The sequence below is a fragment of the Zalophus californianus genome, chromosome 5 (assembly GCF_009762305.2).
Source record: "Zalophus californianus isolate mZalCal1 chromosome 5, mZalCal1.pri.v2, whole genome shotgun sequence".
Classification (NCBI taxonomy): Eukaryota; Metazoa; Chordata; class Mammalia; order Carnivora; family Otariidae; genus Zalophus; species Zalophus californianus.
The window spans coordinates 5323174-5346973 of NC_045599.1; the positions used below are offsets into that span (position 1 = coordinate 5323174).

General features: G+C 48.2%; 1 protein-coding gene across 2 annotated transcripts in view; it reads right to left on the reverse strand.

The window, feature by feature from the left end:
- GFPT2 (glutamine-fructose-6-phosphate transaminase 2) overlaps nucleotides 1–23800 on the reverse strand; it is a 41707-nt gene that overhangs the window by 9722 nt on the left and 8185 nt on the right. The window contains exons 2-13 of one of the 2 annotated variants that reach the window (XM_027605000.2): nucleotides 16669–16776; nucleotides 15767–15865; nucleotides 15131–15256; nucleotides 11718–11776; nucleotides 10914–11048; nucleotides 9797–9858; nucleotides 7053–7132; nucleotides 6493–6610; nucleotides 2743–2906; nucleotides 1177–1272; nucleotides 1001–1098; nucleotides 598–718 (exon numbers count right to left, since the gene is read on the reverse strand). In XM_027605000.2, coding sequence (XP_027460801.1) covers nucleotides 598–718; nucleotides 1001–1098; nucleotides 1177–1272; nucleotides 2743–2906; nucleotides 6493–6610; nucleotides 7053–7132; nucleotides 9797–9858; nucleotides 10914–11048; nucleotides 11718–11776; nucleotides 15131–15256; nucleotides 15767–15865; nucleotides 16669–16776 — 1266 coding nt within the window. The remainder of the gene's footprint in view (nucleotides 1–597; nucleotides 719–1000; nucleotides 1099–1176; nucleotides 1273–2742; nucleotides 2907–6492; nucleotides 6611–7052; nucleotides 7133–9796; nucleotides 9859–10913; nucleotides 11049–11717; nucleotides 11777–15130; nucleotides 15257–15766; nucleotides 15866–16668; nucleotides 16777–23800) is intronic. The other variant, XM_027605001.2, reaches the window with a different exon arrangement.

Sequence of the window (23800 nt, forward strand, 5' to 3'; positions counted from 1 at the left end):
CAGGTAACTCCTTACGTGAATCTCTACTTTTACAGAGATTTGGAATTTTCCATAATTAAAATGTTTTTAAAAATCCTTCTAAAGGTCACAGAGAGTCCAAGCATATGGCCATGAATCACCTCCCTGACTCTCTGCCCAGCCGGACTGGAGCAAATGCCCAAGCTTTAGCGTTTACTGAAGGTGCCGTGAGCCCAACACGTGTGCGCTGTTTCTCTCTGTGTCCCCCTGCTGGGCAGCAGGGGCACTGCAAAGCATGCATATAGTCCTTGAAGTGACTCTCAACCAGCAGAATTTGGAAGAACTTTCACCTCTCTAAATACACCCAGCACACACGAATAAGCCCTTTGGTGAGTGGTCCCTTAAGTCCCGGACTTGGGATGACAGGAGTGGTGAGAAGCCCCGGCTGCACAGCCTCCTCCCCATAACACGGGACAGGAAGTGATGGCTCTGAGGGTTAAGTGACCATAGGCACAGGAGAGTTTGGCATATGCTCAGTGTGCAGAGAACTTCACTGCATGAAGGCAGGAGGGAGATACAAGGCGTATTACCAAGAGGACAGAGCCCTGAGGTGAACTAACGCAAACCTGTTATCCTTACCTGACTGGCTGATGAAAAAGCAAACATCATCCCTGAACACCGGTGTGTTCCTGTCCAGAAAATCACTCGCAAGTTCAACCATCACAGGGAGCTCCGTCAGCTCCTCCAAAACTTGCCGTGTCTGAAGCCAACAGGAATGGGGACCAACGTCAGTCACAGATGCTACAGAGACACAAGGCAGCTGGGCTTCTGGGGACGGTTTGTGAAGTGGCTGGGGCCAGGTGGTCAGGGAATTTCAGGCATGCCTGGTCCCCACCGCGGGAGTAAGGCTTCGGTGCCAACTCTCATGCTGGCTCACGGGCACCAGATTTGGGTCAGACACACCATAGCATCTAAGACACATCTTGTCCTCGGCCGCCGCTCCCTCCCCAGCACCAGCAAGGGCCCAGCGTGATGCACTTACAGCTACGGCGGCGTGGTAACTGGTTCCACAGCCAATCACGATGAGCCGGCGGCAACGCCGAATCTCCTTCAGGTGGTCCTTCAGGCCGCCCAGGAGCACTGCGGGGCACACACAGCGCGTTAATGCTGACCCCACCCAGGGAGGTGCGTCGGCCCAGGGCACAGACGAGGGATTACCTGTGTTGGTCTCAAAATTCACCCGGCCTCTCATGGTGTTGAAAACAGACTCTGGCTGTTCGAAGATCTCCTTCTGCATAAACGCACTGAAGTTACCTGGTCAAATAAACATCAACAGAACAGGTCAATTTTAATCTGGTTACATTAGCACTGCTTAACTTGCGATCAGGGTGCAAAGCCATTAAGCAGTTAGGTACAGAGACATATGTGGAGGCCGCTGCAGATTCCCAGGGGTCTCTCGGGGACTGTCCCCCCTCATGCTCACGGTGACAAGTGAGAGGGAAGCAGGCCAGATAAGATTACTACCTTCAGTTGACATATCGGACCCTGCAGCTTGAAGGAGGGAGGGCTACAGGCAGCAAATATGTGGCTGCTCTTAGCAAGGCCAGAGGAAAGGAAAATGCTTCACTTCCAAAAACCAACCTACTTAGGGAAGTACAAACGAAGTAAGCCCAGAGAAATAGGCAATTGTCTTTTGAACAGATACCCTCCTAGCTTCTGTATTAAAGAAAAACCTTTTCTGGGGCACCTGGGTGGCTCAGTCGGTGAAGCGTCTGCCTTCGGCTCAGGTCATGATCCCGGGGTCCTGGGATGGAGCCCCTCATCGGGCTCCCTGCTCGGTGGGGAGTCTGCTTCTCCCTCTCCCCCTGCTCATGTTCTCTCTCTCTCTCAAATAAATAAATAAAATCTTTAAAAAGAAAAGAAAAACCTTTTCTGCCACACATGCATTTCTAGGGCTCTGATCTGAATGGAACTGGATGACGTCAAAGGGATGATCTGGCCTCAGAGGGTTAAGGTCCTTGACAGGTGTCGTGCCTGAGGCTTTGGAGGTGTCCACACATGGGGTGGGAATGTTCTCTGGGATACACACACGTGTGATGATGTCAGACATGGTAGAGTGCCCGTCTGCTACCTTCAGCTGGGGACTTGCACAAAGGGCACCATGAAGCAAAGAAGGGTAAATGATCCAAAGGAGCCAGTCAAGAGCAGTGATCTGCTGGTGAGCAATCACTTGGCCGGCCTACGTCACCGTGAGGCGGCCAGAGAGGCAGGCGGAGCATAGTGGGAAAAGGGTAGAGTGAGGTGGGGCCAGGCTGGGCATGGGGTATTTTGGGCTGTGGCAGGAAGTGTGGACTTTCTTCTAAGAACAGTGGGAAGCCATCAGAAAAGGTTTTAAGCAGCGGTGGAAGATGGTCTGATTCACATTCCTAAGTGTTTACCCAGGCTGCCCTATGCAGAAGGGGGTGTAGGGAGACAGGCTCTCCTCGAAAGGAAGAAGTAGTCCACAGACCCCTGTTATTGCAGGCTTCTGACCCAGAGAAGAAATGACCTCTGGGTGTAGGAATGCGTCCCAGAGAGTCGGTAAAGGGAGGCCGTGGATGGACTGCTCAGATTGAGCAGGGAGACCTGGTGCCTGGTTCTAGTCAGGAGCTCCCCAATGGCCACGGCAGGCAGGAGGGCTGTGGTGCCTGTTCAGGGTAGGATGCAGAGTCTCAGGAGCGCCCCCATAGAGTATCTGCCCCCCAACCCAAGACCGCTGCACACAGACCCTCAGAGGACACCTGCCTTTCATGATTTGCTGCAGTTCCATCTGCAAGGTCTGGATGGCTCGAGACGGGTCGTCACTAGCCGAACGCTTGACCCGATGAATGGAGAGTTTCCCATCAGCCACTGCGGCAATGTCGTCATCCTCGAGGAAGATGACCCGGTTGGTGTGTTCTATGATGGCGCTGGGGCAAGGGAAACACAGGCATCACAGATGGTGTCTGCGCTCGACAGTTACAAGATGGCAGCACCTGCCTCCCAAGTGTGGGTCCACATCAGTAGCATCGGATGGCATTTTAGGAGGGACAGGGACATCACACTCTAAACATCAATTCACACCTCCTTCCCTGCCCTCAGAATTACTGTGAAGCCAATCCCAGACTTCCTAACATTTCATCTGTAAACATTTTAGCTTATATCTCTAAAAGGGAAGGATCATTTTTTAACCTTATTTACCTAAAATTAATAAGTTATTATTAAGTTATTCCTTCATCTCATCAAATGTCCAGTCTGTTCAAATTTCCCCAATAATCTCATAGATGTCCTTTTATGATTGCTTTCTTCAAATCAAGATCCAGACAGTGTCACCTTTGGATAATGCTCGGGAACCAACACATTATTCTGAATCGGAACGGGAAAGAATGAAACATTTATCTTGCCTTTCAAAATGATCTGGCTTTCAGAATAAGCACATTGTTTATGAAGGCAGGTTTCTCTTTATAGAAGGAATATAGCTAATGAAGAAGGAATGACGGCATTAGGATAGTCAATTTGTGAACTCCTAATTATTTTATTTTTATTTTTTAAAAGATTTTATTTATTTATTAGAGAGCATGAGTGGTGGGCGGCAGGGGGGATTAGTTGTAGAGGGAGAGGGAGAAGCAGCCTCCCCGCTGAGCAGGGAGCCCGATGCGGGACTCGATTCCAGGACCCCAGGATCATGACCTGAGCTGAAGGGAGACGCTTAATGACTGAGCCACCCAGGCGCACCCCCTTGATCAATCTTAACAGCACTAAAAGACAGACGATGATATATATATGCTTCCGAATGGACGGACACACCACCACATCTGAAGCAGTTTTGCCAAAAAAATCAAACCCGAAGGAGATCAAGTTTCTAGACACCTGTGAACGCCAGGGCACAGAAGTACGAGGGGCAGGGGAACATGTGAAGTGACACCACGGGGGCTTCATTCAGCAAAACCCCGACAGCAGGAAAGTCATCAGGACAAATGACTCAGTTTCATAACACAGGCACACATACACACAAACCCCCTCTAAGGAAAAAAGGGTGGTTTAGGGGCAAAGTATCAAATATGTCCACCAATGAAATGTGGGGTCACTGTGCTTACTTTTATAAAAACTTTCTCTGCATGGAAAGTGATGATTTTTGTCTTGCAAAATGGCAATACAAAGTTCCTTTTAAAAATAAATCGAGTTAAGGGTGCCTGGGTGGCTCAGTCGGTTGAGCATCTGCCTTTGGCTCAGGTCATGATCCCAGGGTCCTGGGATCGAGTCCTGCATCAGGCTCCCTGCTCAGCAGGGAGCTTGCTTCTCCCTCTCCCTCTGCTGCTCCCCCTCCTTGTGCTCTCTCTGTGTCACATAAATAAATAAAATATTTAAAAAAATGAATTGAGCTAGAAAAGTTGGTAAGTGAAAAAGAAAAGTAGTCAACAGCACAAGTGGTAAAAAAAAAATGCATGAAGGTCGTGCTTATAGGACCATGGGAAGAAAAAAACCCCTCAACCTACCCAGTGTCACACCCACACATGCCCCGTGCAGGAATATAAACTTCATAGCTCCTGATGCAAAGCTAAAGAGAGAAACGACCACCTGTAAAATGAGAGATGATCCCTGCCCTGTGCCTTCCCTAGAGGTTTGTTGTATTTATTAAGTGAGATCATCCTGATGCAGCCCCCTCCCATATAGGCTTCAGGACCACAGCAGTCAGTGCGGGGTGGGGGGAAGGGGGGATATTTGAAACCTCTGTCATTCTCACAATATGTGTTGGTTTTCTGGTCTACACACCACATACTGTAGGATCACCTCTTCAAGTTCCCCAAACCTAAGCAAACAAAGGAATCCTGAGGATTTTAATCATAGCATTGAATTTACTGGGTAATTTAAGGAGAGTCAGTATCTTTAAAAAAATAATTCCTAATTATTAAAATAATTTTAAGCCAATTAATTTTTAAAAAATAATATTCAGCCTTTTTACCCAGGAGTGTGGAGTCTCTCCCTTTATTACAAATCTGTTCTTGTTTCTCACGGTGAACTTTTATAGTCTTCTCCAAACAGATTCTGGACTATTTTTGTTAAAATTCATTTTAAGGGATTAACAAAAAGCTTTTCCAGGTCTGGCAAATGATTCCTTTTTGTTGTTGTTCCAGAAAGGTTTGCTGAGAGTTGAGTGTGCCAGCCATGTGAGGAGGCACAGGAGGAAACGGGATCCCACTGCCCCACTCAGCGGATAGCTTACCGCCGGGAGGTCAGATTTCCACGCCTTCCTTCTCTGACCAGCCTCTAAGGAGTAGTTCTAACAGGCTTTCAGTTGGATTTTAAAAGCATATGATCCTATTGCCTACACATCATTATTTCATCTCCTTGCAGACTTTCTTTCTTTCTTTCTTTCTTTCTTTCTTTCTTTCTTTCTTTCTTTCTTTCTTTCTTTCTTTCTTCTTTCTTTCAAAACATTTACTATAATTCATTGAATATAAGGTAACACTGATCTTAAGGATCACAATTATTTTATACACTTCTAAGCCATAGAACCTGCAGCAAATTATAATTGTAAGATGCCATAGACAGATGCTAAAATCTATAAGATAATTGTGTGCCTTAGAATCACTGCAATAGGATTAGCTTGTCATTGAAATGGGTACTCTGAGGAACACAGTTTGGGGAACGCATTGAGTACAATGCTGACTCTGGCAGGAACCGGACTTGACAGCCAAGGGCTCTAGGTTCCTATGACTCCATGTGTTCCAGGAGATCTCGTCTGGTGTCCTCCAGGCTTCCTCCCCAGTCTGGGAAGACCCTCCTGGAGGTTGGCGGGAAGGAGGCAGGAGAAGGGTTTGGACAGAGGAAGGAGTGGTGGTGTTTATAGTACTTTTCTACTTTGACGACTGGGAAAGTGTCTCGGTCTTTTCTGAATACGTGTGTATGTATGTGTATAAATTTTTTGTACTAAAATGAGTATGAAGCTGACTTGCTCAAATTTCAGAGTTATTTGCTTTGTCTGTTTAATGAGAACGTGGACTTTGAAATCAAGTGGACCAAACCCCTAAGTCTTGGCTCTGTCTTTTATGAGCAGTAAGACGTAGGCGGAGGCAGGCAGGGTATGAGAAGGACCAAAGGGCTGGGGACACCTGCCCCACCTAAAAGGGAGCAGCCTTTGAGTGGCCCCAGACAGCCGGGGCGAGAGGGAGCACAGCCCAGTGTGCTCAGACCGGGTCATTTCCCAGAGAAGCTAGAAATCCAGACGTTTATGGGAAATCTCCCACTTTTAAAATGTTGGCAAATAATTCAGGTATTCTGTGCAGACCCAAAACATTGTGTAGGTCCGTGGACTTGGCCTTTGGTCACGAGGTGCTCAGTGCAGAAGGATTCTCAGAGAAGGGTCACAGAGATCTGAAATCTGCCATCATCCCTGTCCCCTTGCCGTGCGTGAGAAAACAGCTGAAATGCAGGGATGCATTAGAAACGGTGGTGTTTAGCCAGTCACATTTGATTACATAATCCTAGGAAAGAAAGGAAACAAGGTTCAGCTACCTTGCATCAGAAGCAAAGAAGAATTCCACAGCTTTATCGCCAACGGCATGAAGGCAGGTCGAGCTGTCCAGCCTCTTCATCCTCGTTTTGCAGATATTCTTCACATTCTCAAAATTGCCTAGTGAATGAAGGAAAAGATCGCAAGTCCCATTAAACTATTTTGTTTGAATAACATGAAGCAAGGCTCCAGCTTCCCCTTTGAATATGTGTGGGAGAAATTTGCAGTTTTTAGCTTTGGCTGTGTCAGCCAAATCGTGCAAATGATGCCCAAATAGCACAGTACCACTGCAAGAGCATTTAAATGGCTGCAAACAAAACCAAACCCAATCAACACTCATCCCAGAGCATGGACGGCTTTATATAATAGAGCTGCGTGCCGGTCCCTGGACTTGTGTGTGTAGCTGAAAATATCCATAATAAAAAGCTTCTGCAAAAAACGGAGCCAAGTCTCAGCTGCAGGAAAACCTCTCCAACCTGGAGCCGTGTGCAGCCTGTCTCCAAGGAGGGCTGCCTCCACCAGAGCCCTGTTGCCCTGTTCAAGTCCTTCTCGAAACACTTACGTGTCCTATACAAGATGGGGATCTGTTCTGTGGAGAGTTTGTATTTGCTCCGCACCCCAATGAGCAGGGGACTGCCTCTCCTGTAGAGACAAGAGGGAGTCGAGTTACTTACTGCCGCACCAGGCCGAGGAAAGGCTGGATGGCCTCTGAGCACTGAGGAGGGGTCCCCGCATCCGGCCCTCCTCCCAGGGGAAAGTATCCTGTTGAGATGCCACTGGACAGAGTCCTTGGCCCCTGGACGATGTTCGAGGGCTCGGAGCCAGGACCCACAGGCTAGCAGGAGATTTCCAGCTTGTTGCCATGGTGCCACCCATCTGCCCAGGGAATCCACACCGGGTTAGGTCACAGAGGCTGAGACATTAGTAGGCCCTGGAAGCGTGCAGGAACATTCGGCTTCTCCAGCCGGCCTCCATGTGTTGCCATCTCCAAAGCGGGATCCCTCGAGGCCCAGGATCTGCTCAAAGATTCTTTCCCTGCCCCCCACACCCCTTTGCCTAGCTCAGTTGCTCTCCAGCTTTGGGGGGCATTATAATGACTGGCTTTGGGTCTGCTCAACTTTCTGGACCACTTAACCTGCTTTCAAGGGTGGTTTTGCCGGCCCGAGTGATACCTCTTGGGGAGAAGTTTCAAATCTCCCACCTGTACAAGGTGGATTCCATTGCAAAGGGGACAGTGCCTTGGGGCATTCTTGTAGCTGACCCAAGTAAGCACCTCAAACTCGAGTTTCCTTTCCCAGCCCCCCTTCTGGCTTCTCCAAGTCTGTGGTTTTGAAGAAGGTGCTGTGAGCACCTTGAATATTTTGGACCATCTTTTATCGTATCTAAAGCAAAGGGGGGGGCACCTCAGTAGCGCAGCTCATTAAGCATCTGACTCTTGGTTTCGGCTCAGGTCATGATCTCAGGGTCCTGAGGCTGAGTCCTGCATCAGGCTCCACGCTCAGGAAGGAGTCTGTTTGACATTCTCTCTCTCTTTCTACCCCTCCCCCCACTTTCATGCAGGTGCTCCGCCCCCCCCCCCCCCCCCCCGTCTCAAATAAATCAGTCTAAAGCAAAAAGGAGACACGGTTCTGGGTCCAACAGGGATCCAGCTTAAACAGCCTTTATAATATTGACAATGAGAAAATATTGCAGTTATCTAATTTTCTTGGCAAACGTCTCCCCCAAATTTTATTGTTGTAGATTGAGCTCTATGGTTTCTCTCAACCTTGCCACAAATAATGCTCCCAAGACATCCCAAAGATTGCTCTGGAGGTTACAGAGCCACTAGTTATAGACAATTTAGAAAAATAAGGCTTTATTGCATCTTCATACCGCCGCCTTTCTACGTTCATTTAAAATGGTAATACCATGATGATACCCGATCTTAGAAGGGGTTTCTAAACTTGATAGGGATCCAGTGGTCTTTTACAATTCTGCAATTGAAGGAGTTAACTGCTGAAGAGTCCATTAGTTCCTAGCCAAAAAAGACAATGAAATCATGACACATTCCCATCAGTTCCTGCCTAGAGGATATGGCAGTCCATGCGGGACCACCTCCTTGTTCCCGTGCATCTCCTAGGGCCACGGGTACATTCTCAATATGGCTTCTCAGAAACTTCAGAGCAAAGTCTGCAGCCCACAGTGCACCAGAGGCCCTGCAGAGCTGGGCCTCCACCCACATCCTCACTCCCCACCAGCCCTTGAAGTTCAAGGGGCAGTGCGCTCATGACCTTGTTCACGGCTGTCTCCCATGCCTAACACACAGCCGGTTTCAGTGAGTATGTACTGGAAGATCAGAAAGTCCCACCAGATCCCTGCAGTGCTGAGCTCACTCCAGGCCCCTTGCTTTTGCTCACACTGGTCCTCCTGCCTGACTCCCCTAGGCTGACACCTGCCCCCACTGCATTGTCCCCCCAACCCCCAACATAGAGCATCAAGACCTTCTGCCCCACTGCGTCCTCCCACACCAATGTTCAGTCCTTAAGGGGAAGACCAGGTTGGATGTCACTAGGTCCTCAGGGCCCAGTATGGAGTTAAGTGCTCAAGAAATATTAGTTGGATGAATGGAGGGAGGGATGGACAGAGGGACAGATAGATGTGTGCATGGATGGCCAGACTGATGGTGGATGGACAGATGGATGGATGAACAGATGGATAATGAACTCATCTGAATATAAAAGAACAGGCTGGCACTCACACCCCCACCTGAATGAATCCACACAGCACTGGGGGCCATGGGGCTCTAACAGAGGGATATGTGGGCTGACCCAGGCCCTCTCAGCTGATTCCTAGAGCCCCTGTTCTGTGACGGTGATGAGGCTTGAGCTTGGGGCCTTCAAGACCTCTTCTTTACTGGATTCAAATCAATGTTCCCTTGTTCCTAGTTTCATTCTCATAATTTTGCAAGCTTTTTCTGAAAAGAACCTCCAATACTGACCTGCAACCTGGATCTGCCCCTCACTATATACAATTTTATCTTTAATTTGAATTTGTTGTCAACTTCTGAAAATATGGAGATTTCAAATAAAAATCCAACTCTCTGGTTTCTCTTTTAAAGATCAGAAGCTCTGATCACAGAGCTGGGTGGGATACCCAAGCCACAGTTGTCCCTTAGAGACTACCTTCCAGATTGCCAGATGCCCTACCTCTCTCCCCTGGGCCGCAAGCTAAGCAATTGCATTTTATTTATTTATTTATTTATTTATTTATTTATTTATTTATTTATTTGTTTGTTTATTCTTGCAATGTCAATGTGTTGAGCCTCACCTGGTGGCAACGGCTTCTCCCGGGTACTGGATACTCTTGAAAACCAATGCGAATGCACCTTCCTGCAAAAACACAGCAAACAAGAGTGAAGAACGATGTGCTCTGGCCCAGCCAGCCTGGCCCACTGCCCCAGACAGGGGCCACTCCTCCCGGTGGGAGGGTCCTAAGGCCACTCCCTCAGGGGGCTGAGTGCAGGACAGCTCGTGTAGTCTGATGGCAGGAGGAGAAAGTGAAAACAGCCAGTACCACGCTGAAGGACCAAAGGCCAGAACTTGTGGATTTCATGATGCTCAACAGACACCCCCCACCCTGCCCAGGCCCACAAGGAACGAGTCCCAGCTCCATGACCATCTGGGTGGGCAGGTGCAGTTAGGGCCTCGGGAAATGAGAACTGGGGCCAGGGGTCCTGCCCTGCGCCTCTGGGACGGCACCTACTCTGGGAGCAACTCTGAGAAGGAAAATTCATGATGCACGGTAGCGCCTGGGTTCAAACCCCAGCTCCGCCCCTTCACTGGGCAACTGCCCAATTTGTGCCTCGCTGTGACAGAGATGAGAATGGTCCTACCTTGTTTGGCTGCTGTGAGCTCATGCACTTGAAGTGCTCAGAACCGTGGCTGCCATATACAAAACCTGAGGGAGGCACTAACATATTCGTATTGCTATTTCTTTAGCGAGGACCGTCTTTGCCCTTTGTGATTTAGCTTCTTACGTAGTGCAAACCAGCACAGATCTAGTTCTCCTAACTCATGACTCCCAGTGCTCTATTGGTGCAAAATTCTTCCTTGGTGCAAAATTCTCCCCTATATTCTGACCATCCTGTACTAATTTATCACGACCCTGGTAAGATTTGGGTTATGTACGACCAGCTATAAATCAGGATTTCCATGTGAAATTCCCCATGCTTTGGAATCCTGGGCAGACCCAAGGCCCTGCGTAGCCAGTATGCATTGGCCAGTCTGCCAAATCAGTCACGCAGCCAGAGGGACCCAAAGTCAGTGTCTGCAGGCCTCTAAGGACCTTTCCAACTGCCCAAAATGAAGAGGCTTCAGGCAGATCCCAAGGAGTGAAGGAAGAAGGCAGGGTTGATTTATTTATACAGGTGGGACCCGTAACTCACCAGCTGCTGAATGACTCTTTCGACCAGTGTTGAAAATGTAATGTCCTCAGTTTCTCTGTTGTCAAACACATACTTAATCAGCTTGGCAATGGTCTCAGTATCTGTTTCTGACTCAAACTCGTAGCCTTTGCTTTCCTGGAATATTTCGTGGGACAGAGTGTCAGATAAGGGGCATTGCGAAACCTCGGTCGCCTGGCCAGCTCCCTGTCCTCCCTCTTGACCCACTCTCGCAGCGACTTAAGATAAGAACAAGGAAACCGGGGATCAGAAATGTCTGCTCGAAGCACAGAGCCCAGCACAGCTGAGTCATCCAGTATTCCCTGAGACCATCCTGCCTCAGAAGCCTGACCTTGCCATTAATCTGGACATTGCAAAATAACAGCAGTCGAAATGATCAAGTATGTTGAGTCAAATCCACCCACATCCCAACCAACACCACAACCTCTTCATACGTTAGACACTCGCCATCTGCCTTCCCACCCCACATTCCCGTTTGGTGTATGAGTTGATGTGTTTATGTAAACACTTGATTAAAGTGCAGACACCTTAATGAAAGGAAGTTCGTGTTCTTTTGATTATGTGAATCTGCAATAGCACTTGAGGGACGGAAAATGCCCTGCTATCTTCTCCAGCAAGACGTGGGGAGCTCGGCCGAGCCGGGACGCCGTTTATTCCAATGAGGGTATGTGACTGAGAGCGCGTCTCACTCAGCTCCCCGCTCTGTTTCCGGTGAGAAACAGCTGGTTGGAAAGTTTCCGGGGAAGACCACTTGACTTACATGTCAACCCAGGGGAAGGATCTTACCAGAAACTTCCTCAGGTCTTTATAATTTGTGATGATCCCGTTATGGATGACCACGAATTCTGGAAAAGAAGTTTGGTGAAGACAGAAAGGCCATGAGATAGTGACATTCAAGTCAGAAATGGACAGTGATCTGACAGCTTGAAACTCTGCAAGTTCTATTCCCACGGAGTCTGCTGTTTACTGTCACTTTTGCTGATGAGAGCTGAGGTCTACCATCTACTACAATTACAGTCCAAACCCAAGGAAATACACAGTTCTCTTTGGGTAAAAAGCCAGCCTGACTGCACACGGAGCTCTGACTTGTGGCCTACAGCATCGTCAAACATGCTTTGGTATTTATGTCAAATGGGGCAGGTGAACCCTTCATTATCCAGAAACTAGCCCAGGCATTCCAAACCGGCTTTGGGCTCAATGGGGCCACAAGCTAGCAGTCCGCACGCGTGCTTTGTTCGACCCACACTATATTGTAAAAAGAGTTAAGTTTAAAAATTTTGAATTTTCACTTAAAAATCCTGATTTTCTTGGGGCACCTGGGTGGCTCAGTCGGTTAAGCAGCTGCCTTCGGCTTAGGTCATGATCCCAGGGTCCTAGGATCAAGCCCCGCATCGAGCTCCCTGCTCCGCGGGGAGCCTGCTTCTCCCTCTGCCCCTCCCCACTGTGCATGTGGGCTCTCTCTCTCAGATAAATAAATAAAATCTTAAAATAAAATAATAAAATAAAATAAAATAAATTTAAAAATCCTGATTTTCTCATGGGAGGAAAAATCCCCAGAAATTCTGGCATCCCTGGGCTCACCCACATTCCTGTGGGGCCCTGACCACTTCTCTCTGCAGGGTCTGCGGGATGGGCTGCGGCTTCTCCTGCCTCCCCAAGCACCAGCAGCAAACCCTGCTCACATCAGGCTACTCTCTGCATGGGGGACCCCCTGGTCAACCCTGGAAGAGCGAGGGATATGTCTGCTTAGTCACCACTGCATTTTCTCAATCAGTGGCTAATGAATAACTTGGTCTAAAACCAGCCTGAGGTTTTTTTTCTGGGTAAGTAACTCCCATTCCTCCTGAGCCCAGATGATAGAAAGACCTTTTATTGACCTTGAGATTGAGTAATTCTACCAAAATGTGTCCACATATTATTGTTCAGTGAAACTTGGGCTCTCCAATTCAAGTTTTTTTTTCAGTACAGGATAGTCCTTTACTCTTTTTCATTATTTTTATCATCGTTTCCTCTCTACCTTTTTTTTTTTTACAGCCTATTGTTTACTTTGGGAAGGTCACCCAAAATCTGGGAGGGCTCAAATAGAAAAGCCATTTTGGCAAATGTGCTAGGCACAGCTGAACTCTATTACAGCTTTACAGTTTTGTTTTTGTTGTTTTTGTTTTTGTTTTTAACTTTTTTGTTTCTTCTGTTCTCTTCTTGGGGACGTTAGTAATTCACCAGTTGGATCTCTATAAATTCACCTGATGGATCCCCGTATCCACCCCCCTCTTATTTCTCATACTCACTCTGACACGGTGTCTTCAGATTATTTTCTTAACCCTGTCCCATTTTTTCATTTCAGTCAATACTCTTAGCTTCTCCTCAGTAGTTTGTTTCCCAGAATCTGTGTTTTTTTTTTCCTTTTTTTGCGAGAACTCTGTGTAATTTTCTTGTGTAATGCTTTTGCTGGGTGTAAGTCTTCCTTCAAAATAGACTCTTCAGTTATCCCTGATGAGTTGCTAAAGAAATTCTACGAATCTTTGCTTACTTCTCATGTTGTTTTCAATTACTCATCCTGAGTCAGGGCAGGCATTTTCAAGTTTGGGTGTGTGTGTGTGGGGGGGATCTTCTCGGAACCTCCTTGCTTGGGGGGACACGGAGTCATCGTCAACACTGAAGTGGGGGTTCACCTTATCACCTGGGGTGGCAGCATCTCAGGGTGCATGGTCTGGGGACAGTGTTCTCTCCAGGGATCAGCCTCTGTATCTGGCTTGGGATTTGGCGGGATGCACATTCTAGGTCTTCAGCACCATGGGGTCTGCTGTCTGCCTCCTGGATGTGGGGCACCTGCCCCAGTAGTGGGATGCCCCATGGTTCAGGGCATGGACCAGATCCAAGGGTCAGTCCCTAGCAAAAACTCATTACCCAAGACCCCAACTGTTCTGCCGAGCAGGGGGCTTGGGGCTCATCCTTCCAATTTGGGCAGGATGAGCCACTGTTCACAGGGGAAAAGGACACTGAGCCGGGAGGCACCAGTCTTTCCCATGGCCCAGCTTCCATGACGATTAATGGCAATGAGGCCTGCCAAGTGTGTAGCTAAGTGCCTGCCAATAAGCACTCCTCAACGACTCTGATGTATCTGATTTCTACTCTAATATGGGGCTTGGTAAGAACTTGCATTATGTCTTGGGGTGGGGGTCCCAGCTGACCAGAGATCATTCTCTCTGCCCAATACCCTCCCCCATCATGCCCAGGTGTGGGCCATTGGGGGCTTCTGACCTGACCAGGCCTAACCTAGAATGGAGACCCACTGGAATCTCCAGACCTGCCAGGCCTTCCCCCACGAGAGGGGCCGGGGGCCATTCAGAACTATGGCATGGAGAACTTTCCAGGGGGCCCAGGCATGTGATGTGGCCCTTTGAGCTGGGGCTGGCCCAAGGGGGCAGCTGGGAGAACTGGGGAGCCTGCAGCACACCAGAGAGGGCCTGGTATCCCTGTGAGTGTCCTGAGCAGTCTCCATGTCCCCAACCTGTGACCCTGGACCGCTGCTTAGCAGTGGAACTCCAAGGTACTGCGAGCCCAGCTACCATACCTTTCAGTTTTTCAAGGGATTTCTAGGTATGATCATAGGTTTAAAAACCCTGCAGCGAGCCAAGGGGAGGGCTCTGCTGCTTGGAGGGAGCCCCTGGGCTGCCTGTTGCAGCTTCTGCTTCTCCAGATCTCAAGCCTTTGGCAGCGAAGGCATCACTGCAGGGCCCAGGATTGGAGCGGGCACCTCAGACATGAACCAAGATCAGCACTGCCACCCGCCCTGGCTCAAGACCACTCTCCTTGGGGGAAAGAAGCACATCCTTCCCTGAGGCGCCCAGCCCTCCAGAACACTGCAGTCCCTTGTTGAAGAACAGTGCCCAGACTCTTCGACCCCTCATGCTGCCAAGTCCCACTCAGGCTGGGTCTCAAGAGCCAGCAGCAGTCACGGGAAACGCCACAATTTTCCTTTGGAGGCCTGGAGTGTCAGCACCGCCCAGGAGCCAGGCTGAGTTTGCCTCCTGTCTAGGGACCAGTGCCACCCCGTGTGGATCCTCAGGGAAGACAGGGAGGGCTGGGAGATAAGCAAGCCAGCTGGTGGTGGGTGTGGGTCAAAACTGGCACAGATCAGGGCCATGCAGAACCTTCAGAATGGGGGTGGGGGCGGGGGGCGAGGCCATATTACATACCGTTGCCTTTGTCTGAGCGCTGTGGATGGCTGTTGACAGCGTTGGGGACCCCATGGGTGGCCCAGCGCGTGTGGGCAATGCCAAAGTGGGTCTCAAACTCCACCTTTAAGTCCATGCTGTCTTGTTCTAGATCAAAGAAAAAAAAAGGCATTGACACAGTACCGTTGGGGTGAGGTGACATCATTATATGGACACACCTCAGCTACGTCAAAAGCACATCCCACCTTCTACCGCAAGGGCCCCACCCCAGGGACTTCTGCCAGATCCCTGCTGTGGTTTACTCAGTACTTACCAGTAACCCAACTCACTAACCGAAATGAGCTTACTCAAAAAAAAAAAATTATGGATTGCTACTATAAATGGAAAAGCAGTATCATCTGCCAGAAAAATTAAAATAAATACTTAAGTACTAAAAAGTTTTAAAAAATGCTCATGCACCACCTCCTAAAAAAAAGAACAAACCCGTCCCACACCCTGAGGAACACAGTTTTACAGTGTGGGCTGAACCCGCCTTCTGTTTATCTACCATATGAATCCATCCATTCATATTTTTAGTCTTAGGTGCTTCTGGAATAAAAGATTTTAAACTGACCCATGCTGCCTTTATTGCCCTGACTGGGCTTATGTTCCACTTACTATAAAGTTCCTCATCAAGAGCCTTGACGTTCCCTCTTTTCTTGACCAGCTGGATATGTCTTTCTTTGACTTCGTTATTATGTCCATCGATGGCCACACCTGTGGTATACACATGATTTTTTTTTTTTTTTTTTTTTTTTTGTATTGGCATTCAAGCTTTGTCTCCCAGCCTTTGTTATAAGTATGACCCCGGGTGAGGGCTGCACAGCGCTGTGGGTCTACCAGATCTTGTTTGCCAGGCTGGTGGCCTGGAAGAGAACTCGATAGCGTTCAGGACGCTGACTCAGAAAGAAGCCATGGCTGCCTGGCCGGGCGTCTACCCGGGGTGCAGCCCCGGAAGGCTGCCTGCGAGGGAGGCACCTCCAGGCACACCACTGAGGGCAGCGGGCTCGCCGGAGGGTCTTCATCACGCTGTGCACTGGGCACTCTCCTGCTATAGCTGGTACCCCCCCTCCTCGGCGTTCCTGTGAGCCTTCATCTGACTTGCTCCCTGTGAAGAATTAACAGAGACATAAAACTATCCAGCTCCCCCTTGCTCCCCAGGCTGCTTAATTTAAAATGGGAAATGGACCACCTATCCATCAGAGGAGTGTGCAGCCACCAAGAAAGACTGTCAGGGAGAACGAAAAATGCGGGAGAGAGATGAAAACAGGACATAAAATTACAATTCTGTAGTAACGATCACGTTAAAAACAAAAAAAAAAAAATCTATGTACGAGACCCCCCACCCCCCAGACCACCCCAACGTGGGCAGCGACCAGAGCAGGGACGCAAAGATATCGACAGGAGTGCTTTGGGTGGAGATTTTTTTTTAACCCTTATTTCTTCTTTCTACTTTTCTCTAGTTTTCGCGTTAAACAAACAAATGCTCTGCGCACGCCGTGGCGGCCCGCAGGACCCACCTGCCGAGTCATAGCCTCTGTACTCGAGCCTCTGTAGGCCCTTAATGAGGGTCTCAAAAATCTCCTTCCTCGTCCGGGGGACTCTGTAGTTCATGTACGCAAAGATTCCTGTGGGAAGATGGGAAGACCACATGTCTATCAGTCACTCGGTCAGTGTCTGGAAAACACCAGCTCTGGGGACACCTGCACGGGTGGCATCGCCCAATGGCTTCCGGGCTGCACGCGTGGCCTTCCCCTGGCGTAAGTGAGAGCCGTGCTCCCCTCCTGCTTCGGGACGCACGTCACCAACTGCCCAGCCCGTGACAAAGGTCTCAGGGGGCATATCAGACACCCTGGCCTGACAATTGTACTGCGGAGAATTTCTCCTATGGCTGAATATCTGAGACACGGTTTCATTTATAATAGCAAAGATCAAGGGGCGCCTGGGTGGCTCAGTCAAGTGTCTGCCTTCGGCTCAGGTCATGATCCCGGGGTCCTGGGATCGAGTCCCGTGTCACGCTCCTTGCTCAGCGGGGAGTCTGCTTCTCCCTCTCCCTCTGTCCCCCACCCCTTGCGTGATCATGTGTTCTCTCTCACACAGATAAGTATTTATTTGACAGAGAGATAGAGAGAGCACAAGTAGGCAGAGCGGCAGGCAGAAGGAGAAGGAGAAGCAGGCTCCCCGCTGAGCAGGGAGCCCGACGCGGGGCTCGATCCCAGGACCCTGGGATCACAACCTGAGCCGAAGGCAGGCGCTTAACCAACTGAGCCACCCAGGCGCCCCGCTCTCACACAGATAAATAAATAAAATCTTTAAAAAAAAAATAAGTAAGCTCTATGCCCAACATTGGGCTCAAACTCACCACCACAAGATCAAGGGTCCCATGCTCTACTGGCTGAGCCAGCCACATGCACCTCAAAAGGGACGTATATTTTTAATGCTTTGAATATATAATATATTTCGGATAGCCCCCCAGAGAGACTGTACCAACTTACATTGCAACCGCAATGCAATGAATGTGTATGTCACCTCCGTGCATTCTTTCCAGCTCTTTATTACTCTTTTTAACAGTCATTACTTCGAAAAATCAGTGGCAAAAGGTGTTGCACTGTTATTTTATTAAATTTGTATTTCTGTGGTCACAGTGTTTTAATGTAACACTAACATAGTTTTACATGGTCTATATACTACTTGTTAATATTGTTTTCTGCTCTTTCCCCACATACAATTATATCACAAACATTTCTTCACAATTTCAAAAAATCTATTAAAACATAATTTTATTTTATTTTTTAAACATTTTATTTATTTATTTCATACAGAGAGAGAGAGAGCTCGAGTGCACAAGCAGGGGGAGGGGCAGAGGGAGAAGGAGAAGCAGACTCCCCGCAGAGCAGGGAGCCCAAAGCAGGGCTCAATCCCAGGACCCTGGGATCACGACCCTGGGATCTCGACCTGAGCCAAAGGTAGACGCTTAACCAGCTGAGCCACCCAGGTGACCCTAAAAACATAATTTTAATGGCCCACAATGTGTCATCACAAAAATTAAAAAGTGGAATATACCAGTTTCCATAAAAACTAAGATGTCATCGGGATGCCTGGGTGGCTCAGTCGGTTAAGCATCTGCCTTCGGCTCAGGTCATGATCCCAGGGTCCTGGGATTGAGCCCCGCATCGGGCTCCTTGCTCAGCGGGGGGAGTCTGCTTCTCCCTCTGCCTGCTGCTCCCCCTGCTTGTGTTCACTCTCCCTCTCTGATCAAATAAATAAAAACTTTAAAAAATACATAATAGCAAAGATCAGCAAAACGACCTGGCCACTTGGGGACATCTGGAAGTCCTATGTGGACTCCTTGATCTGCACAGAACAGGCCTGGGAAGAGTCCTCCTACAGCAGGTGAAACAGGGACTGAGGCCTCGACTCCTTTCTGCTCGGCCCTGCTGCCTAGAGCTTTACATCAGTAAATGCGGCTTTTACAAAGGCAAAAGTAAAACCATCTCTTGGCTCTGGAGAATCCCTATCTTCCAGGGAGATCTGCACGCCCTAAGGTTTTATTGGGCTGTATTTTCTGTATTTGTATTTCAAAATACTATTTTCTCAAATAGGAAGTATCAGTCGTCCTGTTGGTTCTCCCCAAACCCCTCCGCCCCCTCCCTGCTTGAGACTATGGACCCCTGGTCTGTCTCTGTCCCGCCCTGCGAGTTTCCTATTCTGTCATCCCTCTGTTCTTTTGTCCTCCCTGCTGCACTTGGGGGAAACCTGCCCTCCTTAAAGCTCAGCTCCCACTACCTCCCAGGGCTGGCTTGTCCCCTCCCGGGCCCCCTGCTGGATGTGCTCCCCTGCTCTGGGCCACCCCCATGCTCGTGCATCTTGGAATACCTTCATCCCCTGATAAGTACACCGGCTGACACTTCTATCTTTACATTTCTCACTAGGTCTTGGCACACCATCCTTACTCAATAAATGTATGTGGAGTAGAGTGACTGTAAATCTACTTTATTCAGGGAAGCGAGAGCATGGATCGTGAAGAATACTGGCCTTCAGGAATATTCAGAGTAACTCATCTTATTGAGAACTCACTATGTGCCAGGCACTGGGCCGAGAGTTCCCACACAGGTGTGAATCAAAGCTCCCATCAGCCTTCGAGGCTGGACCTACCATGACCCCCCTTTACTTTCTGGAACATGAGCCTGGGGGGCTGTGACCAGGAACCAAGGAGATTTGACTTCAGAACTTAAAATGCTCCAAACTACTGGGCAGTGTTGCCTCGGGGACGAATGGGATTAAAAGGTTTATTTCCCCAATATTTTAAAAATTAATTAATTCATTCATTTTTTTTAATGTAGTGTTCCATGATTCATTCTTTGCGTATAACACCCAGGGCTCCATGCAGTGCGCGCCCTCCTTAATACCCATCACCAGGCTAACCCATCCCCCCACCCCCTCCCCTCTAGAACCCTCAGTTTGTTTCTCAGAGTCCATCGTCTCTCAGGGTTCCTCTCCCCCTCCAATTCCCCCCCCCTTTCATTAGCACTCACCATAACACATACCCTCCCCAATGTCCATCACCCAGCCACCCCCTCCCTCCCACCCCCCACCACTCCAGCAACTCTCAGTTTGTTTCCTGAGATCAAGAATTCCTCGTATCAGTGAGGTCATATGATACATGTCTTTCTCTGATTGACTTATTTCGCTTAGCCTAATACCCTCTAGTTCCATCCACATTGTTGCAAATGGCAAGATTTCATGTTTATTTGAGGCTACATAATATTCCATTGTGTATATATACCACATCTTCTTTTTTTTTTTTAAGTGTATTTCTTTTTTTTTTTAAAGATTTTATTTATTTAATTGACAGAGAAAGAGAGAGACAGAGAGAGGAGGAACACAAGCAGGGGGAGTGGGAGAGGGAGAAGCAGGCTTCCCGCCGAGCAGGGAGCCCAATGCGGGGCTCGATCCCAGGACCCTGGGATCATGACCTGAGCCGAAGGCAGTTGCTTAACCAACTGAGCCACCCAGGCGCCCCTATATACCACATCTTCTTTAGCCATTCATCTGTCGATGGACATCTAGGCTCTTTCCACAGTTTGGCTATTGTGGACATTGCTGCTATAAACATTGGGGTGCACGTACCCCTTCGGATACCTACATTTGTATCTTTGGGGTAAATACCTAGTAGTGCAATTGCTGGGTCGTACGGTAGCTCTATTTTCAACTTTTTGAGGAACCTCCATACTGTTTTCCAGAGTGGTTGCACCAGCTTGCATCCCCACCAACAGTGTAGGAGGGTTCCCCTTTCTCCGCATCTCCGCCAACATCTGACGTTTCCTGACTTGTTAATTTTAGCCATTCTGACTGGTGTGAAGTGGTATCTCATTGAGGTTTTGATTTGGGTTTCCCTGATGCCGAGCAATGTTGAGCACTTTTTCATGTGTCTGTTGGCCATTTGGATGTCTTCTTTGCAGAAATGTCTGTTCATCTCTTCTGCCCATTTCTTGATTTTATTTCCCCGATTTTAATGATTTTATTTTAATTTTTAATTTTCCCACTGTTTTCCTGGGATGACAGAATTGTCATTATCCTGTCTGACCAGGATTAAAAATTTGCCAGATATCCGCACCCCCATGTTTGCTACAGCATTATTTACAATAGCCGAGACATGGAAACAAGCTAAGTGTTCATCCACAGATGAATGGATCAAAAAATTATAGTATCTATTTACAATGGAATATGACTCGGCCATAAAAAAGAAGGAAATCCTGCCATTTGCAGCAACATGGATGGAACGTGAGGGTGTTATGCTAAGTGAAGTAAGTCAGACAGAGGAAGACGAATATTGTATGATCTCATATGTGGAATCTAAAAACACCCAAACTCAGTTACAGAGATCAGATTGGTGGTTGGCAGAGGTGGGGGAGCAGGAGATAGGGTAACCAGGTAAAGAGGGTCAAAGGGTACAAACTTCTAGTTATAAGATAAGTAAATCCTGGGGATATAATACACAGCATGGGGACTACAGTTAAGAATACTCTATTGTATATCTGAAAGTTGCAAAGAGAGTAGATCTTTGGAGTTCTCCTCACAAGGAAAAAGTGTTAACTATGTGAGGGGTAGATGGTCGCTAATCTTATTACGGTGATTATTTCACAATATATACACTTAAAGACTGAGCCACCCAGGGGCCCATCAATACAGTGTCTCTGAAGAAGGGATTGGACGTCCCTTAAAGGAATGTGAATATGGTCATAGCTGATGAATATTTAACTTGCTAAAATCCATTCTAGGTGCAGTCGAAAGCGAGGCAATAAGATTAAACAGCGCTAAAAATGATATTTTGCATTCTTATGTCCTGTATGTTACTGTACATGGGATATATTTGCACACGAGTATGAAAGTGCAGAATTTCTATATAAAAACATGCCCCCCATGCTTTCTGAGCAGGGACAGACGCTTTCTTTTTAACATGGCTGAGGGTAATTTTGGCGGTCAGCTATTTTTGCCTTCCTGGCTAAGTCCAGGTCAGGTGAGAGCCGCTGAGTCTGAGGCCCCGTGTGCAGTTTAGGCAGCCCTCCCCCCCGCCCCGGGCAAAGGTGCTGAGTGTCTGGGTCACACAGGAGGCTCACAATTTACCCTACCCTTCAGACTTCAACACGTCTGGGCAGAGGATGTATTTTTGTCCCATTACACATTAAAAACAAACAAACAAACAAACAATCCAACAGCTATCTTCTAATGGAAACATTAAAAAATTTTCAGCAGCTTTATTGGGATATAAGTCCCACACCATAATATTCTCCCATTTAAAGTGTATAATTCAAAGGTTTTCAGGACAGTTGCCCCCTGAACAACATGGGATTGACTGCTGGGGTTCACTTTTATTTATTTATTTATTTTTGATAACTACAGTGCTGTACTATAAATATATTTTCTCTTCCTTATGATTTTTTAAAAAAGATATTTACTTATTTATTTATTTGTCAGAGAGAGAGCACAAGCAGGGGTAGTGGCAGGCAGAGGGAGAAGCAGGTTCCCCGCTGAGCAGGGAGCCCCATACAGGACTCGATCCCAGGACCCCGGGATCATGACCTCAGCCAAAGGCAGGTGGCCCTCTCCCTTAGGATTTTCTTAATAACATTTGCTTTCCTCTAGCTTACTTAATATGAGAATACAGTATATGCTCCATATAACATACAATATATGTGTTAATGCTTCTAGGTGAGGCTTCCGGTCAACGGTAGCTCAATTTTGGGGGAGTCAGAGTTACACACAAGATTTTCGATGGCACGGGGTGCTGGCGCCCCTAATGCCCCCATTGTTCAAGGGTCAACTCTGTGGACCGACCACCACTACAATCTAATGTTCGGGTGAAATTTTCATAACATTAATTATTCTGCAAAATATCAGGAAGTTCCTGGGGGTGGGGTGGAGACGTGGGCACATTCCAGGTACTGTAAAGACCACGGAGGCACGGGAGACAATTATGTGAAGGGGGAAGCTGTTCACAGATCATTTTTGGAGTCTTCCCTGGCATCCCGGGAATCCTTCTAGAATTACAGCGGCACCTCACGAAGGGGAGCAGACACTCTGCAGATGACTCAAAGGCTCATATCCCAACTCAGGAAAGGTTGGGAATCTGAAATGCCTTTATGAGAGTGCTCTAGGGCTCTGCTCTCTAATTCTCCCCTGCGATTCCCCTTCCGCTGGGCCAAAGTGCACTTATGAAGTCCTTCTGTCAGGCACGTATGTTCTTGGAGGTGCCTCTGGCTCTGAGATCTGAGCAGCCTTCTTTGTGGGGAGCTGGGGGTGCTGCCGCCAAAGTCCCAGGAGGGGCGGCGGGGCTGGTTAAAGCGTCCTTGTCCTCAGGACCACCAGCTGCGTCCACACCCAGCCAGGAGGCTCCCAGCCGCTCATGTACAGTTTGGGAGAACCCTGTGGTGAGGGGGGCTGCCAAGGAGTGGTTCTCAAGGTCTTTGCACAAGAAAGCATAAATCTAATTTCAACATAAAACCTCCTGCATGCAGACATCTATTCAGTAAGCTCTTTCATTAACTAAGCGCCATCCCTCCTTTCTTGCAGCTCTCTCTCGGCAGGCTTCTCTCTGCACTCTCTTGAGATGAAGCGGAAAAACAAACCAATAAACAAAAAACAACAACAAAAAAACCACCCAGCATTGACACCAGGCTCTTACCATTTTAGAAAAATAAAGAAATGGAATAAAGTTGCTCTCCCAGGCATTTCTCTTGCCATTCACATCAGAATGCCCTTCTGGAACCCCTACCATCCCTAACAAAAGCTCCACCGAGACTCCATTTTTTACCTATGAGATCAGCGACGATCAAACAGTTTGACAATCAAGTGAGAGTTTAAATTTGCGCACCCTTTCTGGAAGGCAATTTGGCAATCTTTCAAAATTAAAAATGTACACATCTGTTGACCAGAGCGGTTGCTAGGCATGGATCCAACAGATAGCTGTGCAGAGGGGCGTGCGTGCGTGCGCGCACAAGGACGGTTGCTCAGCGCTGCTTGCGGTCATTGAAGACAGGGGACAGCCTGATGCTTGGCAGGGACCCAGTAAGTGACCACAGCACAGCCACATGGCAGGGCCACCGTGGGACCATGGGCAGGTGGCCTTCCACAGAAAACAAGACGAGGCTC